The sequence below is a fragment of the Diabrotica undecimpunctata genome, unplaced genomic scaffold, assembly GCF_040954645.1.
Source record: "Diabrotica undecimpunctata isolate CICGRU unplaced genomic scaffold, icDiaUnde3 ctg00000688.1, whole genome shotgun sequence".
Taxonomy (NCBI): Eukaryota; Metazoa; Arthropoda; class Insecta; order Coleoptera; family Chrysomelidae; genus Diabrotica; species Diabrotica undecimpunctata.
The window spans coordinates 111,196-129,235 of NW_027311959.1; the positions used below are offsets into that span (position 1 = coordinate 111,196).

At 35.3% G+C, this 18,040-nt stretch overlaps 1 protein-coding gene across 1 annotated transcript in view; it reads right to left on the reverse strand.

Moving 5' to 3' along the window:
- Positions 1 to 18,040, reverse strand: part of LOC140431353 (uncharacterized) — a 65,686-nt gene that overhangs the window by 23,141 nt on the left and 24,505 nt on the right. The window contains exon 4 of the mRNA XM_072519289.1: positions 11,647 to 11,859. Within this exon, the coding sequence (XP_072375390.1) occupies positions 11,647 to 11,859 (213 nt within the window). The remainder of the gene's footprint in view (positions 1 to 11,646; positions 11,860 to 18,040) is intronic.

The following is an 18,040-nucleotide window of genomic DNA, read 5'->3' on the forward strand; positions in this document are numbered from 1 at the left end:
ATAAATGAATGTCTAATAACGATAAAAACATGAATAAAATGAATTTAATAATAAATAAGTCTATAAGACACTATTGTTTTTTGTAACACCCTTCGCAACACTTGCGCCGCTAGCGGCGATTGCTGAAAACTGAATTAGATGTTGAAAAGTAGGCACAAACGATGCATTGTGTCTCCACTTCTTCTTACAACAGCCCTTCTTAGTTTTTAATATAATCGATAATAAATTAGAGAAACTTTAGTTATACCTATTGCGAATACGAATGACAAAGAAAAATATCACGAATATGTATTTATGTTATGTATGTGTAAATAAGGTTTTCCAGTACGATGTCTAACAGAGAAACGGTGAAGATTGTTTTCGGAAAATGTATTTTCGAATAGTGGATGATCCTTAGCTACAGAAGAAGCATATGAAAGTGTTAAAAGTGTCCGCATAAACTGCAATGATGGTTCTCCAGTTTCGGATTAAAAGTTTTCTATGGGTGACGTGTGAAAAGCTCCGAGAACGATTCGAAGTGCGGCATTGTGGATTGTATAGGGTAGTCTTGGTTGCGGTGGAATAAACAATTGAATCGTAAACGATTTTGGATCTGATTAGTGTTTTATATTTTATACATAAGGAGCAGTGTAGATAAGTCGAACTCCAAAAGCGGTTTGGTAGAGTTTTAAGCAAGAGTCTTTTGTTGCATGTTAGCGTCAAGTGTTGTATGTGCTTTTTCTAGGAAAGTTTTTGATACAACCACATACCGAAGAATTTCACAGAATTTTCTAAGGATATGACGCTGTTGTCATGTAATTCTTCTAAATGAATGATCCTAAAGAAACAATTCAGATCCAAATGAAAACATAACTGAAAAAATGGGGGAATCAAGACCCAAACCATAACAAAAAAATGACAACAAAAGATAAAAATAATGAAAGACAGTATAATAAAAACTTAAAAAGAAAAACTGTGAAAGAACGTCGTAAAAATTGGTGCTTCCAATACATTTTAAATTCACATTTTACTAGAAATACAGTAGATTACCTTGAAAACCCATTACGCTTGAAATCCAATACCATTATTAAATCTATTTACAAAATGTTTAATTGGCAATAATCTATATATATTCAAGATCAATATAGTAATTAATTATGCAATTGTACATAGTTTTTAATATATTTATAATACCTAGAATACTGTACGTGACTATATTTTATTGAAACTAGTTTTACGTCTTTGTATGTTTAAGCGGAAGTAATCAGTGTTAAGAGGAAAAACCTAAGCAACTTATATCTCTATATTTATTTAATTTTTTATAAAATAAATGTACATTAATAGTGTAGGGTATAGGGGAAATTCACGAATCCAGTCTACCTCTTATACCAGTCGATAATGATTTTAATAATGTTTGTTCATTTATTGTTGCGACAGAAGATGGCACTCTGGTAACAGATAAAATACAAATCAAAGTTCGTTGGAAAGAATAATGTGAATATTTAATGAAATCATTTGCAACTTGAACACCCAGAACCAGATCCACCAATATTCAGAGAAAAAGTGGCTGCTGCACTTAGAAAGCTAAAAACTCTCAAATCACCTGGAGCTGACAACATTGTCACGGAAAGGCTTGTGCCGATTGTAAATGCAGGCACTAATATTTTTTATAAAATATGTTACCTAAAGAAAAAATTTGGAGCAATAGAACCTAGCCTGAGAACTGGACTAAATCAATATACATCCTTCCACAAGCAAGGTACGAAAGACAAACGCGAAAATTATCGCATCATAACATAGCGCTCACTTCACATGCCAGCAATGTGATGCTGCGGATTATATCAGAGCGTCTTCTTCTTCATGTGCCTTGTCCGTTCCGAACGTTGGCAATCAACATGGCTATTCTGACTTTGTTTACGGCAGATCTGAATAGTTCAGCAGATGACAATCCGAACCATTGCCGCAAGTTTTGGAGCCACGAGTGTCTTCTCCTTCCTGGACCCCTTCTGCTGTCTATTTTCCCTTGAACGATCAGTTGTAGTACTCTATATTTATTATGTCTCATAACGTGACCCAAGTATTCCAACTTTCTTTTCTTTATACTTATTCCTACCTCTCTCTCTTTACCTATCCGGCGTAGTACCTCTTCGTTGGTCACGTGCTCAGTCCAGGATATACGTAATATACGTCGGTAAGCCCACATTTCGAAGGCCTCTACTTTTTTCATCAATGTTGCGGTCATTGTTCACGCCTCCATTCCATATAACAAAACCGGGAATACATAACACTTCAGAAGTCGAATTTTGAGAGGTAGGGTGAGGCTTTTAGACATGAAAATTTGCTTCATGCTAGTGAACGATGCACTTGCCTTTTCTACTCTTATACGCATTTCCTTCGCTTGATCCCAATTTGAGTTAACTGTTGTTCCCAAGTAGATGTACGAATCCACGTGTTCAATTCTTTCATTGTCTAATATCAGTTGCTGTGGTGGTTGTTGGGTTTTGCTTACTAACATCCATTTGGTTTTTGTGATATTTAGTCTGAGTCCGTATTCTGTACTTGTTTTTTGTATCTTACTCATTAGGTAACTCAGTTCCTCCATGCTACTTGCTAGAATCACAGTGTCATCAGCATACCTTATGTTATTAATTATTTCTCCATTTATCTTTATGCCTTCTGTGCTTTCCTCCAGCGCTGTCTTAAATACTTCTTCTGAATATATAATAAAGAGAATAGGAGACAAGATACAGCCCTGTCGTACCCCTTTCTTGATCTCAATTTTATTGGTCAATGTAGATCCTACTTTCACTTTAGCTGTTTGGCCCCAATAGAGACTCGCTATTGTTCGAATGTCTCTGTAATCGACTCCGATCTTATGGAGAACTGCAATTATCTTTTCGTGCTTTACGTTATCGAATGCTTTTGCGTAGTCTATAAAGCATATGTACACGTCTTTGTTCATATCTCTGCAGCGCTGGATAAGTACCTGTAGACTAAAAAGTGCTTCTCTTGTCCCAAGAGAATTCCGAAACCCATACTGCGAATCTCCAATGATATCCTCGCATTTTTTGCTTATTCTGTTGTAAATAACCTTGGTGTATGCCTTCGAAATGTGGTTAATAAGACTAATCATCCGATGTTGATCACAAGACTTTGCTTTTGGTTTTTTCGGTATGGCAACAAAAGTTGACTCTAGTCAGTCTCCAGGAAACTCCCCGCTGTTATAAATATTGTTAAAGAGTCTGACGAGTGAGTCTAGAAATTGACTGTTTGTTTCGCACAGCATTTTCAATACTTCCCCGTATACGTTATCGTTGCCTGGTCTTTTGTTATTTTTAAGACCCTTTATAGCATTCTCCACTTCTGATTTTAGAATAGAAGGGCCAGTATCATCATTGCTCAGTGTATACCCACTAGGACGGTCATCATTAAACAGTTGTTCCAAATAAGTTTCCCAGATTCTAACTATTTTGTCGGGGTCTAGTTGTAGATTTCCATTATCATCAATATTGTAGCTTTTCTTTGTTGTGAGTTCCTTTATCTTCTTATGCATATTGTGATAGTCGTATACCTTTTCGCACTGTTCGATTTCTTCGCATCTCTCCGAGAACCATTTCTCTCTCTCAGAGCGTCTTAAATATTACATATTACCACAACGTATAATCAAGCGGACTTTGTATCTGGCAAGAGGCACTAGAGAACAGATTTTAAGACAAATTGTAGAAAAAGCCTGGGTCCGGCGAACGACAAGATTCTGGACTAGCAGTCCCTCTCAGTATAGAACTTGATCACCGCGAACGCTCATTTTTACACTGCGCATGAGAAGTAATCCTGAACGCGTCCAGGATTTGTACCGCGAACGAAACTTATATTTAACTATATCAAAGCGTTCGATTGCGTGACGTGATTTTACATACCTCATAAAAAATCTGTACGACAATAACACCGTCCAGGTTAAAATGGAAAGTGAACTCACTGGGTGTTTTTCTGTCAACAAGGGTGTGCGACAGGAATGCGTACTGAGTCCCATGCTCTTCAACATATACGACAAATGGATTATAAGACATACTTTAGAGAACTGGGAAGGAGAAATCTCCATCAATGGCACAAATATTAATAACCTTCGGTACACTAATAATACCACCCTTATCACTGCATCTAGAATAATAATTAGAAGAACCACCTTGAAAGTCGGTAGGTCAAAAAATGTAAATAAAAAGAAAATATATAACATTGAAATTGTTAACATTTTTACTTATCCCGGCTTTTTGTTAACAAACCAAGGGGGATGCAGTGAAGAAATTAGAAGAAGAATTGCACTGGCTAAGCAAGCCAAGACACAACTTACAAAGATCTGGAAAAGTCATCGTATAACGCTGAGCACCAAATTACGAATAGTTAAAAGCCTAGTGTTCACTATATTCCTATAGCCATCATTCCTATAGGCTGGAATTTTGGAGATTAAAACAAACAGATAAAAAGAAAATAGATGCCTTTGAAAAGAACTGATTTATCAATCCTCCAATAGATCCAAATAAAGAAGATACTACGTACCATAGTAGCTGAAAATATAGTAGTATATAAAGTTCTTCGGGCACGTTTTTAAAAGAAATGGTTTGCAAAGAGTTACAGTGGGCCACTGGAAAATATGTCGAGTAAGACAGCCCACTAGATGCATGGATCTTATTACAAATCTACCATACAAGACTATCACAAACAATAAAAAAAAGCGGAAGATCGAGACAAATGGAAACTGACAGTACAAGAGATTTCACGAAATCACAATGCTTGAAAACAAGCTACCGACTATTATAGATAGAAGATTCATTGACATTGAAGGAATAAAAATATTTTCTCACATGACATCACTCTTCTCATATACTTTACTTATATTCCACTTTTTGTAACAGAAACAGATTTTAAATTATTTTTTGATTACCTTGAAATTCTTATTAATAATTTTATAGATTGTGAAGTTCTGTACGTGGGTATTTCAATAAACCTTAACATTATTAACATCTCAAAAACCAAATGTATGACCAACCTTGTAGTAAAAGACAAAATTCAAATTGAAAATCGTAACGTTGACCAAGTAACAGCTTACAAATATTTCTAGATCATACTTAAGCCGAGATAATTATCTAATTATAATCAGACAACTGAAATACTAAGAAAGATAGGTCTCACCGTACTCTCTGCGGCCCCAGCGAGAAGTTTAGTACTTGGGACCTCGGAGCGTGGCGGCAACCAATGCCGCATTTCGCTCACAACCTTTCAGTGTCTTCTCTAAACCAATAGTACCTTATTCATAAATTCCCTGCCGCAATGATAAACGTTCTCATAGTCGCCAAGTGTCCTGTTTTTCTAATGCGTAGTAAGAAGCAAAACCCTACATTTTATCAAATTTTATTCCAAATTCGGCCAATATTTTTAAATTCTCTGTAAGCATAACAGAGAAAATCTGAGTAAATAAAGAGGCAGCAAATAGTTCCCATTCGAAAACAACTTACTGCTAAAACAAACAATCTCTTAGAGTTGTCTAGTCTACTATTTTAAACGCAACAAAATATGAACCATATCGATTTTTGTGACCTACTTTCTGAAAAAGAAAATGCTACAAGATCAATGTTGGGCATTACCAGCAGAGATAGAGTACCAATCGAAGATATACGAACAAGAACAGGAATTAACGGATTTATTTTTGAATTTGCTGATCTAAACAAATCAATATATCTGCATTGATACCAATCACGTAGATTCTTCAACCAAGAATTCTGCCTTCGGCCAACAGATCTCCTTCCTTGAATCTACTGTGGAGTATGTTTAGTAATGGACAAATATCGGCTAATTGATCGTATTTCCTTGCATGGTTCTTTCACCCAGGTATTTTTGCTTCTCGTTTTTTGTTTTCCTATTTACTATTCTATACTTATTCATATCTTCTTCTTCTTCTTCTTCATTCTTGTATGTAGGCTATAAAGCCTGTTTTTTCTTCAATATTAGCCTCTTAAATTGTTTAAATTATTGCACCATCTTTTTCTTGGTCTGCCAATACTTTTTCGTCCATTTGGTAACTTGTCTCATGTTATTCGTACTATTCTATCCTCTGTCATTCTACTAATGTGTTTGTTCCACACCTGTTTCCGTTTTGTCACCCATCCATTTATGTCTTCTATATGGCATGCTCTTCTTATGTTTTCGCTTCTCTCCCTATTCAACAGACTTTTCCCTGATATTTGTCGGAAGTATTTTCATCTCTGTTGTTTCTAGTAGTAGTCTCGTTTTAGATGTGTCAGATCTTGTCTTCGCCGTATATGTTAATATAGTCTAATTGCTGCTTTATGTATTCTTGTTTTTGTGTCTTGTCTTAGGTGTTTGTTCTTCCAGATTGTGTCATTAAGAGATCCCGCCGCTTTACTTTCTTTTAAGCTTTGTTGTCGTACTTCTTCTTCAATATCTCCGTAACTAGTTATGTCTATTCCCAGATATCTAAACCTTGCTTCCTGCTTTATTATTTTTCCATCAATTTCGATTATACATCGTAGTGGGTATTTAGATGTTTTCATACATTGGTTTTTTTCTGCTGATATTATCATATTGCATTTCTTTACTGTTGTATTGAAGATATGTGATAATCTTTGGAGCTCGTCTTCTGTCTCGGCGATTAATGTTTCGTCGTCTGCATAACATAATATTTGGATTTCTTTGTTCACCATTCTGTAACCATGGCCTTTACGTACAGCTTGTATTATTTCGTCCATTATTATATTAAAGAGAATATTCATATTTTTATTTTTATAATCTCTCCTCAGTTCCATGAGACTTAGTGTTTAAATTCAAATATGGTTGTATAAATTAATCAATACATTTTTCCTCCCCTGTATTAATCCGATCCTTAATAGACCGCTGAGGCTCGGGAATACATCTCGCTAAAGACCAAAGAAGAGCGTAAGTGGTTGAGAAGAAAAGACGCAACCCGCTAGTGACCGAGGCATTCATATTGAATTGGTTTTGTTCGTTGTTTCGTAGAGTAGTGCAAATCATGGTAATTAGCGGTAAGTTCTTCACCTAGTTTTACCTCAACCTTTAAATTGTTTTTTGATTGTTTATTGCAACCATTTAAATTTTGATAATTATTTGCACCTATGAGTTAAAGTTCATTTATCTTGGCAGAGCTATCGAAGGAATAGTTCGTGTTAATTTAATTACTATTAATTCGTAATAGTACATTATTTGTTGAATCCCCACACTTAGTATCTCGTTTGTCATCCATATCTGTTTGCCTTTCAAGTTTTAAATTGTTGTCGCAGATAAAATAGCTTCTTGAATTTTGTCCCACTGATCATCTATGTTATCGTTATTTGTTAACGCTTTATCGAGTCATCGAACACCGGAAATAAAAAGCAAAATAATAATTAAAAAACATAGAAAACCGTTGAGAGTAAAAAATATGTATTTCTTATAGAAAACTGCCTTCAGTCTCCCCTACTGGACGGTTTAACGTAATCTTGTCAAAATCGTGGACATGCAATTAAACATATTATTCCAGGAAGGTTTTTTTCACTTAATTTATGCGTATCTATTGCTCGAAGTATGGCAGTAGGTTAATTCTGAAGGTTCAAGCGTAATAAAAATTTATGTTAATAGCTTTATTGAAATAAATTTCTCACACTTCTAAATTATTTATATTGCAATAATTGAATCGGTAAACTTCAATGGTTGACAGTTAATAATTATTAAATAATATAAATTTGAAATATCGGAAACCTAGCATTATGGCTAATAATACTAATTTTACCATCGTGCACACATCAATAATAATCCTCGGGTGACGACATTTAGTGACTAAAATAAACAATTTTAACATATTGAATTTTTGTGCAGTAACGGACTTTTTCTTTATCATTTAAACATTGTGTTTTTTATAAATTAAGAAATATTGTAGTAGATATGATACGATTCGTCAATACGGTGATTTACTGCTCTTCAGTCTTGCATCTGTTCAGATACTCGATGCAAGTTTATTTTATTATAATTATTCTAAATTGTCAAAACTACTTGCTAATTTTGGTTAGGTACTTGGATCTACGTTCATAACGTCTAAAGCTGTTATAAAATATTAGTTCTTTCATTGGATATGTTCGGAAATCTCCGATTGTTTCATAAGAGTAGACCGTGTTTTCTACTCTTATTGTTTCTGTGACTCTATTTCTCACTGTCTCACTTTCTCCAGATCCTGACTGTCTGACTCCATATTTCCACCGTTTTCCAGGGTGTCCTTCATCCTATATTTTAGGGTGTGTTCATTACGGAGACCATAGCGTGGTATCCTCGCCTAGAGCATAGCACTGACAGTGAACGCTCGCATTTAAAATAATGCATTTATTTTACGTGGCGATGATAATACCATCCTATGGTCCGATCGAGGGTCGGTGCCTCGTTATGAACGCACACTTAGTCTGTTGGCCTTTATGTATCTCAATAGATTTTTCTTTCCGAACTCGTTTTATCTGCGCCACCATTCGTTTGTCATGCTATCTCTCCAAGGGCCATATATAACTAATCTATAAGGATTTTGCGTTTCCTCTCCCGTAAGTCGTTAATTTGTGACTGTTGCTCGTATTATAGTCTTTACATTTGATATTAAATTGCAAAGAAAGATCTAAATATATAACAACGCTTGCGATCTATTCAGTCATCTGCTTGTAGATCTCTATCTCGCATCACGCTGTCTACTTCTTATCTCCACGATCTTCTTCGTTTCCTTTTGTTCCGACTGGCCATCGTTGATCATCCAACCTTTCGACAAGACCATACCATTTCAACCTTTTGCATTCTATAGTTTAGAAGATGTCGACGTCTATTCCCATGCGCTCTCTCGAGTTCAGTATTCCTTACTCTATTAGTTCTAATAAGTTGGCAACACCTACGCCAACAATTCATTTCCATTGCTTTTATTTTGGATGCGTCTTTTTTATTTATTATCCAAAGCTCTGAACTATATAATGTCACAATACTTTGTATGATACTTTTGTGTATCTCAATTTTCGTGTTCCTAATGATGTGGCTATTCCATCGAGCAAAAAGACAAAAGAGGGAATCTAATCGTTATTAAAAGGAGACCAAAAAAGTGGCCTGTGATGGCAGACATATCCGAAAATGCGAATGCGCCAAATTTAAATTTCATGACACTTCACAATAATCATACAGTGGTGTAGGGGTTCTAATTTATCTATTTATTTATTATATTACATAATATTAATATTACATAATATTAATACATAATACACTTAAAATACTTTTTTAACTCTAGAACACAATAAAGTTTTAATTAAATAATAACAATAATAGTCTAAAATGTGAAACAATTGTTAAAAAACTTTAATACAAATACAAATAATCTTTCATGTGACAGTTGGGACAAACAATAACATCAGCAATAACATAACCCAACTAAATTTGATTTCTTAAACAAGGAAAGAGTCTCTCTTTTCTTGTTTAATGTGGCCTCTCAAGATGGCACTTCCTGTCTAACAATATTTTTGCCATCACTACCTTTACATTCCCTCTTTTCTCTTTTTTCTCGATGGGCTATTCCAAAGTATCCTATTCAGTGGAAGTATTGCTGAATAGATAGATAGCTATATATGCTATAGATAATAGTGGATAGAATAGCTGATGATGATGAGGATATGGAGTTGAAGCCTAAACAATTACGGACGCAACTATAAAAAGACTTGCCTGCTTTGAGATGTGGTGTAATCGAAGAATGTGGAAAATATCATAGACATAACACGTAACAAATACACAAACATTAAGAAAGATAAAAAAAGGAAAAACTTAAATACTATAAAGGAAAGAAAAATGAGCTACTTTGGTCACATACTAAGAAATGAAAAATATGAGCTTATGCGATTGGTTATACAAGGGAAAGGAAAAAGAGGAGCGGGGTGACGACACACGTCCTAGATGAAAAATATAAAGCAGTGGAGGGGAAAAACAATAATAGAAATCTTCAGAACTGCTGCAGACAGAGTGACTGTTTGAGTGGCTTCTAGTTTAAAGCACCTTGTTTCACCACCCACCACCACATACTCTGTTTTTGATGGATTAATTGATCAACCCCTCATATATTTTTCTTATTGTGTAGTGGATATCATCTTGATTTTCTGCAAATATTACTTGGTCATATTACTTCAATTTTATTACCCATAGGTTCACATTTTCTTTTCCAGAAGTTTAAAACCCCCTATAAATAAATTTAGAGACCAAAGGGGCAATGAGACCGAAGGCGCAATGCAGCAGCCTTGCCAAAGTCCTTTAACTCCCTTATTTTTTTTTTGTTCCCTTTTCGTCCAATCTTTATGGAACTCATATCCTCATATCGTTGTATAACCCCATCGCAGCATTTATATAATTCTGTAGAATTTTCTTGTCTTTTAGCACTTGCTACAGCTTGGCTAATAGGACACTACCATATGCCTTTTGAAGATCAATAGATATCATATGTCTCCATATTGTGTTCCAAGCGCTTTTTTATTGTTTGTTTTGGACAGAACACATTGTCTATATACGAACCAACTGTACGAAAGCCACTCTTTTTTTTCAGGATGTTTTTTTCTTCAGAGATCTTCAACGTCTTCCCAACAATCTTCAATTTGACTTTTAATTATTTTCCCGTACATCTTAATGATTGAGTTCGTTATACTAAGCTCTCGGTAATTCTTACCATCCTTTCCTTTTTTTATAACTTTGGCGTGTTTTTAAGTTCTTCTGGCGTTATTTTAGTTTTTTCTCATAAAGTATTATGTTTTTCTTAGCCAATATTTTGAATTTTTGCTCAATCTTCTGTCATCCTTTTTCCATAATATTCTGCCTACGTATACGGGGATATGGTAACCTACTACGATCTTTTCTGTCTGTTCTACTACCTCTCATTCATGGTTTTCCAGTCTTCTTTACTTCTTGGGCCACCCAAAAAATTTTCTACGTTATAGCAGGCTTTATTACATGTCTCATGTTTTTTACATCGTTGTTTAAGCTGTTGTACTGCTGCTGATCGTAAATGTTCGGTGTTGCTAGCCATTTATTATACATTTTCTTCATCCTCGCAAGATCTTATATTTCTTTATTATTTAGTATCTTTAGTAGTATCTTTATCATTCATTTCTATTCCTTATACTATCGATTTCTTCAACAGCTTCCATTGTAGCTTCATCAACAGCTTTAACCATTTCGTTACGCATATTAATTGGTGGGGAGTAACAAACAAGATATGATTCCCGCCATTATTTACATTTCATCTTCCCGTTCTACTTTGTTATCATCGGTGATGGTTGACTCTAGGTATTTAAATTCTTTAGCCACCTTAAAAGTTTTGCTATTTTCTATTTACAAGATCGTCCTTCAAAAAATAAGATTAAATTATCTGATTTTCATCGCTAGATTGGTACAGATCGAAAGATAACTACTATATTCATAGCCTTACATGAATAAGGCTATGAATATATTTAACGTTATTTTTAAATGCTGAATATTAGTCGTACATGAGTGCACATTTTTGGAAATAAATTTACGGAAACGTTTGTATATAATTATCAATAAATGCTTAACCAGAGATATTTCAGAAGAATTTAATTAAGCACGTTCTAAAGATAAAGAATTTACCTATTTCTGGATCTTCATCCAAATCTTCATCGTCTGTATCAGGATGGCTTCTATCTATAGACGGTCTCATCGTGTAAGGGCTCGACGATGAACAAGGCTCGTGGCACTGAGTTATTCCAGGAACTGGCGAACAAGCTCGCATTTCCCTCTCGTCTCTAGAATCTACAGATAAACTTCTTGGTCGTGGAGACATCTTTTCTCGGTCGTCGGATCCTAAAAAACATATACAATGTAAGCAATAGGTTAGAAGCGGAGACTTTTAATAAACACGAAGAAATAAAAAGTAGTCTAAATTCATTTTTAAGTACAAGTACAATTGCCCAACTCAAATTCTCTATTCAAAACTTCAGTTAACAATAATTCGTTATGTTAATTACAAATCAAGAGACATATAGTCAAGAATTGTCTTGCAAAATCTTGCTTTTGGATTTGTCTACTCTATTTGTGACTCCATCTTACTTACTTAAGTGACTTATGTAAGTATTCCAGAATTTTTTATTCATTATTCAGTACGCACTCATCTAATACGTCGGTCAGTAAGTCCCGGGCCTAACCATGAAATGGCGACTTAAATGAATATTCCACGTAACATTGCGGTAGTACTAACCTTCAAAGGTATACTGTCAAAATGTTCACGTCAGTCGGATTATTATTTACCGAGTTACAGTTTTTGAAGTGACGCTATTTTTGTGATTTTTATAAACAAAGAATTCCAAGCAATTTCGTGTGTTGATTTAGCACTATTATTTTATGGTAAAAAATACCGCCCAAACTGAGCAATGGTTCAACAAGTAGTACCAAAACTCTGCTCCATCGATTACAACCATTAAACGATAATTTGCTGAATTCTAATGTGATCGTACCGACACCAATGATGCTGAGCGCTTCTGAAGGCCAAATGATGCAATTATTCCAGAAAACATCGAAAAAATGCTGAAAATTATTATGGAAAACTGCAAAATGAAGTTGTAAAAGGTAGCTGACACTCTTAAGGTTATTAAATGGTAGAATTTTGACCATTATACATGATCATTTGGGCATAAGAAAGCTGTTTCCAAATGGGTGCCGCGTTTGCTCACACCAGGGCAAAAACAACAACGAATTGATGAATCTCGACGCTTTTTGGACATGTTTAATCGGAATAAGTCGGAGTTTTTGCATCGGTATAACAAATGGGTCCATTACTTCACTCCGGAATGAAATCGGCAGTCATATGAGTGGACAGCACCCGGAGAAAGCCGTCCAAAGCGACCAAAGACGCAACAAAATTCCTTGGAACCCGCAAGGAATTTGGTTCATTGTACACCGTGTCACAAGTCGATGAAAACGATAACAAAATACACGAATTGGGCTTTGAACTGCTTCCTCACACATCGTGTAGTCCAGGTCTGGCCCCCAGAGATGACCACCTTTATTCCGATCTAAAAAAAAATGCTCCGTGGCAAGTGATATCGCTCCGATGAGGAAGTAATCTCCGAAACTGAAGCCTATTTTGAAGGCAAAGATAAATTGTTTTACACGAGCGGCATTTAGAAAAATTAGAAAAGCGTTGGAATGAGTTTATCGCCGCTAAAGGAGATAATTTTGACCAACGGGTTATTCTTTGTTTAATACATTTCCGTGTGATATATTCACTTATTCAAGAAGTAAAAAAACTATCCCATAAAGTTATCTAGTCGAAAAAAGCTGGCCAAAAACTCAACCAAACTTATTAAACTCAGCTAAGAAAGATAAATACAAATGAATTATCTTCATGGCGAAAACTCCATGTTTCTGTGTAAAACTAAAGGAAACATTCAAACAAAAGACATAATAAGCGTAGGACAATTACAAGAGAATAAAAAATAAAACGACAACGAAAAATTTCGTAAACGATATGGGGCATGATTTTTTGCTCTATAAGAGGAAATCTGGCGCTTTATATGAGATTAACAAATGGAGGTAAAGAAGACTACACCCGAAACACAAACAACGATACCTAATTGACTATCTAAAGAAAATGTATACCAGAGATTACCACAAACGAAGAACTTAATGCAAACAAGACGGAAGTTCAAAAAACACTTAAAAGACAAAAATGGAAAAGCTTAATAGTGCCGTACTTAACTGCCGTCCATTAGAGTAACCTTGCTATAGATCTCTTGCCGACATTCATCCAGATCGCTTTTCTTAGAAGGATAAGTCGATCAGATAAATCAACAAACTATTTTTCGGCTTGTATTGGGGCTGCAGAGGCCATAAACCCACCATTCTTTTTTTTCGTATAAGCTACATTATTTATAATAATTTTTTTGATAAAATACATACTTTTTAAGTAATTCACAAAAAACCGAAGTGGCATTCCCCCAGAGTGGTATTCCCCCCCTAGAACCAAATTTTGGTGCAAATCAGTGAAGGCTCAGCCTTCATTGACTGGACTAATAATCTTACCAGCAATTCCAACACCAAGACCAACAGGAGATTCAAATTGGCCGAAATCATATAATAAGAGAAGAGGTTAACATCCTTAACTAGGTGCCAGAAAGATTTTTTCTCAGGGATATAAAAAATATTGAAGCAAATACATGAAAAGGCGTAAGATTAAGAAATATATCAAGCTATGAGCAGAACTTGGCGACAAAACATGGGCACATATTAACTGATACGGTACCAAGCTGCGGAATAAAGACAAGAAAGGAGAACATCATTAGATAACATAGTAGAGAAGAATCTCCAAATAGGATTGGATTGGACCTGGTAAATGAATGGAGATTACAAAAAATCTTAAAACAATACCAAAAAATACAAAAAATATACATAAAGCATGTGAGGATTCTATACACCTTCAGCAAAAAATATTTTGCCAAATCGCCAGATGGTCATTCCGCACACACAACTCTGGATAGAAAACTTACGATCAAAGCCGCTAGCTCGCAGGGCATACGGAGAAAAATCAACGAGGTTTTAAGATAGTACGAACAAAAAAGAAGAAAAGTGCTTAAAGTTACTCCTAAAATTAAGCGCTTCGTCGCTGTAAAGACCTCTCGGGCGCTCCATACTTCAGGGCATCCAAAATAAACCTATAATAGCAAGACAACGTTATGTCTTGCGATTGGGGCGGTTGGGGTCCAATGACCCGTTTGACCTTCGGACATGAGAATTTCTTACTCCCGGTAACTATATTACTAGTGTCACGAGGAGGTGGGATTTTTTGTGTGTTTTCTTCTTCTTCTTCTGGTTCCTATCCGTTTCGGATGTTGGAAATCATATTGGCAATCATGACCTTGTTCGCTGCGGCTCGAAACAGCTCCGTTGAGGTTTTCTTAAACCATGTTCTTAAATTCCGCAGCCATGATATTCTCCTTCTACAGGGTCCTCGCTTACCTTTGACTGTACCTTGCAATATAGACTGCAGCAGGGAGTAACGGTGCTGATTTCTCATAACGTTTCCCAGATATTGCAATTTTATGCGTTTGATCGTAAACACAATCTCTGGTTCCTTCTTCATTTTTTCTAGAACTTCCTTGTTCGTGATCCTTGCTGTCCATGATATTCTCAGCATTCTTCTATAAAGCCACATCTCAAATGCTTCAAGTTTTTTAATAGTGGTGTCTGTAAGCGTCCAAGCCTCCGCCCCGTACAACAACACAGAGAAAACATAGCATCTCAAATGTCTCATTTTTGTATCTAGGGATATGTTGTGACTTTTGAAGATGGCGCTCATTTTGTGAAAGACCGTTCTTGCTTTTCCTATGCGGCACTTTATTTCCTGTACACTGCTCCAATGTTCGTTTATAATAGTTCCCAGGTAGCAATACTGTTTTACTCGCTCTATCTGCGTCCCATTAATGTATAGATGAGCCCCATTTATATTCTCCTTGCTGATAATCATTTGTTTCGTTTTGTGGTTATTAATGTTTAGTCCGTACTCTTGACTGTACTCGTTTATTTTGTCCATTAGCCTCTGAAGTCCCTCTAAACTATCTGCTATCACCATGGTGTCGTCGACATATCTAACATTGTTTACTCTTTCACCATTTAGAAGGATGCCTTCGTCTATTCCGTAAAGAGCCTCGTTAACGATAGGATACATCCCTGTCTAACTCCACATAGTATTCTTATGTGACCTGTTTCTTCTCCGTTAATTTTCATGTATGCGGTCTGATTCCAGTAGAGTTCTGAAATTATTCTGAGGTCTTTGTCATCCAGGTCTGCTTCTTTTAAAATGTTTATCATCTTTTGATGTTGAACTCTGTCAAATGACTTTTCATAGTCGATCAAGCACGCGTATACGTCGCAGTTAACGTCCCTGCATCTTTGAATCAGTACCCGCACTCCGAAAAGTGCCTCTCTGGTAACCACTGCGTTAATGAAGCCGAACTGTCTGTCCGATATTTGTTCCTCGCACTTCTTATAAATGCTTCCATGGATGACTCTAAGAAACAGTTTCAACATGTGGCTCATTAGGCTGATTGTTCGATATTCTTCGCACTTTTTAGCCCCCTGTTTTTTAGGTATCGCTATGAATTCTGATTCTAGCCATTTATCAGGGATGATTCCTGTATTGTATATTTTATTGAAGACAGCCGTGATCCAATTTATTCCTATGTCCGGGCCCGTCATCCTCTCTGAAAATGGATGCCTATAATCCGTTCTTTGATCTTGAAAAAGTGTCTCCAAATATATTCTCCATTTGTCTTTCATCTCTTGGGTGTCAATGATTAATTTTCCATTGGTGTCTATGAGTTCATCATTTGTGTTCGCTTTTTAAAATTACCCGTTATTTCTTTTACCTTTTTGTGTACATTAAAATTGTCATGCTTGGCTTGTAGTCTTTATATTTCTTTACATTTCTCTACAGCTTCTTTTTCTTTAGCTTCTCTTATTTTTCTTCTGATGTAAGCCTGCATTTTTTTATATTCATCTTTATTTCCTTTAATTAACCTTCTGCGTTCCATTAAGTGAAGGATTTCTGGAGTCATCCAAGATTTCTTCTTTGTTTGGTTTTAGCAGATCTTGTTTAGTTTTCTTAATTATTTCTTCGAATTGATTGCTTTCTCGTTGGATGTTATTTTCTTCTTTTAGTTGTTTAACTTGGTTGTTAATATATTCCCCCACTTGCTTTTTAACTTCCGGATGTTGCAGGGCTGTCATGTCGTAGTTAGGTCTAGACTTTTTCTTTATTGTCTTCAGTCTCACATCCATGACTCCCACTAAAGGTATGTGGTCAGATTCAATGTCCGCTCCTGGATATGTTTTGACAGATTTAAAACTGTTTCTGAATCTTCTATTTACCAATATATAATCTATCTGGTTTCTAATTACGTTATGGGGTTTATCTGCTGGTGCCTTCCATGTATACAATCTCCTCGGTGGTAGTTTATAAAATGTGTTTAGAACCACTAGCTTGTTATCTTCTGCGAATATTTCTAGTCTGTCACCTCTTTCGATTCTTTGTCCTAACCCAAAAGGTCCGATTAGAGACGTTGTGACGATTAGACGATTGTGTGCTTTAGGTAGCTGAATCTTTGCAGATATTTTAAAGAATCATTCGAAATCATAATGTATAAAAAATAAAGAAAAGCGTAATCAATAAATTTAGATTGATCAAGATACAAAAACGTTTACGTTACAAACATTATGGATTGTCATTTACAAGTGTAGCTATCAAAGCCAGTAATTGTGTATATGGCTTTGATAGCTACACCTGTAAATGACAATCCATAAACCAGTACTAATTGACAACTTTGTCAAAAAGTAACACGATGGAATATAATGAATAAAACAACTTAACAGCTAAAAATCATAAAAATAATTAACGCTCATTTATTATGTAAAGTCAATAGCGGCATCATGAAAAGAAAACTCAAGGTTTAAGTAAATACTCATTATTTTAGTAATATGTATTTATTGTTTATATATAGATAAAGTAATATATTATCTAAAACTTGGTAGAAAAAATGTAAATGCTATGTTACCCGGAGTTGCTGAAATACCCAAGTTAGTAGATACTAATAATCTAGAAGAGATTAAGTGAATTTACTAAGCAATATTAGATACGCTGATGATACAGTAATATTAGCGGCAATTTTTAAAGATCTGCAATAACTAGTAGAACAAATAAAACATTAAACTGTAATGCATCAATTTTATGGCGATCAAGGTACAAGGTTCGTAGGAGATCTGAATATTGGTGTGAAACATTAATTCAAAAGATATACTTACCCCAGTCGTCAGAGACGAAAATACCACTGAACCTCTTAAAATCATAGGAACAAGCTGAATTTTGCCGAGAATATTAATTTTGGGACCCCAAAAAAGATGCAAAAAAGTTTACCACATTTATCTCCGGGCTTCCTCCTTAAACCCTCCTCGTAGGGGTAAAAGCGCAAAAAAAATCGATTTACCAAGAATC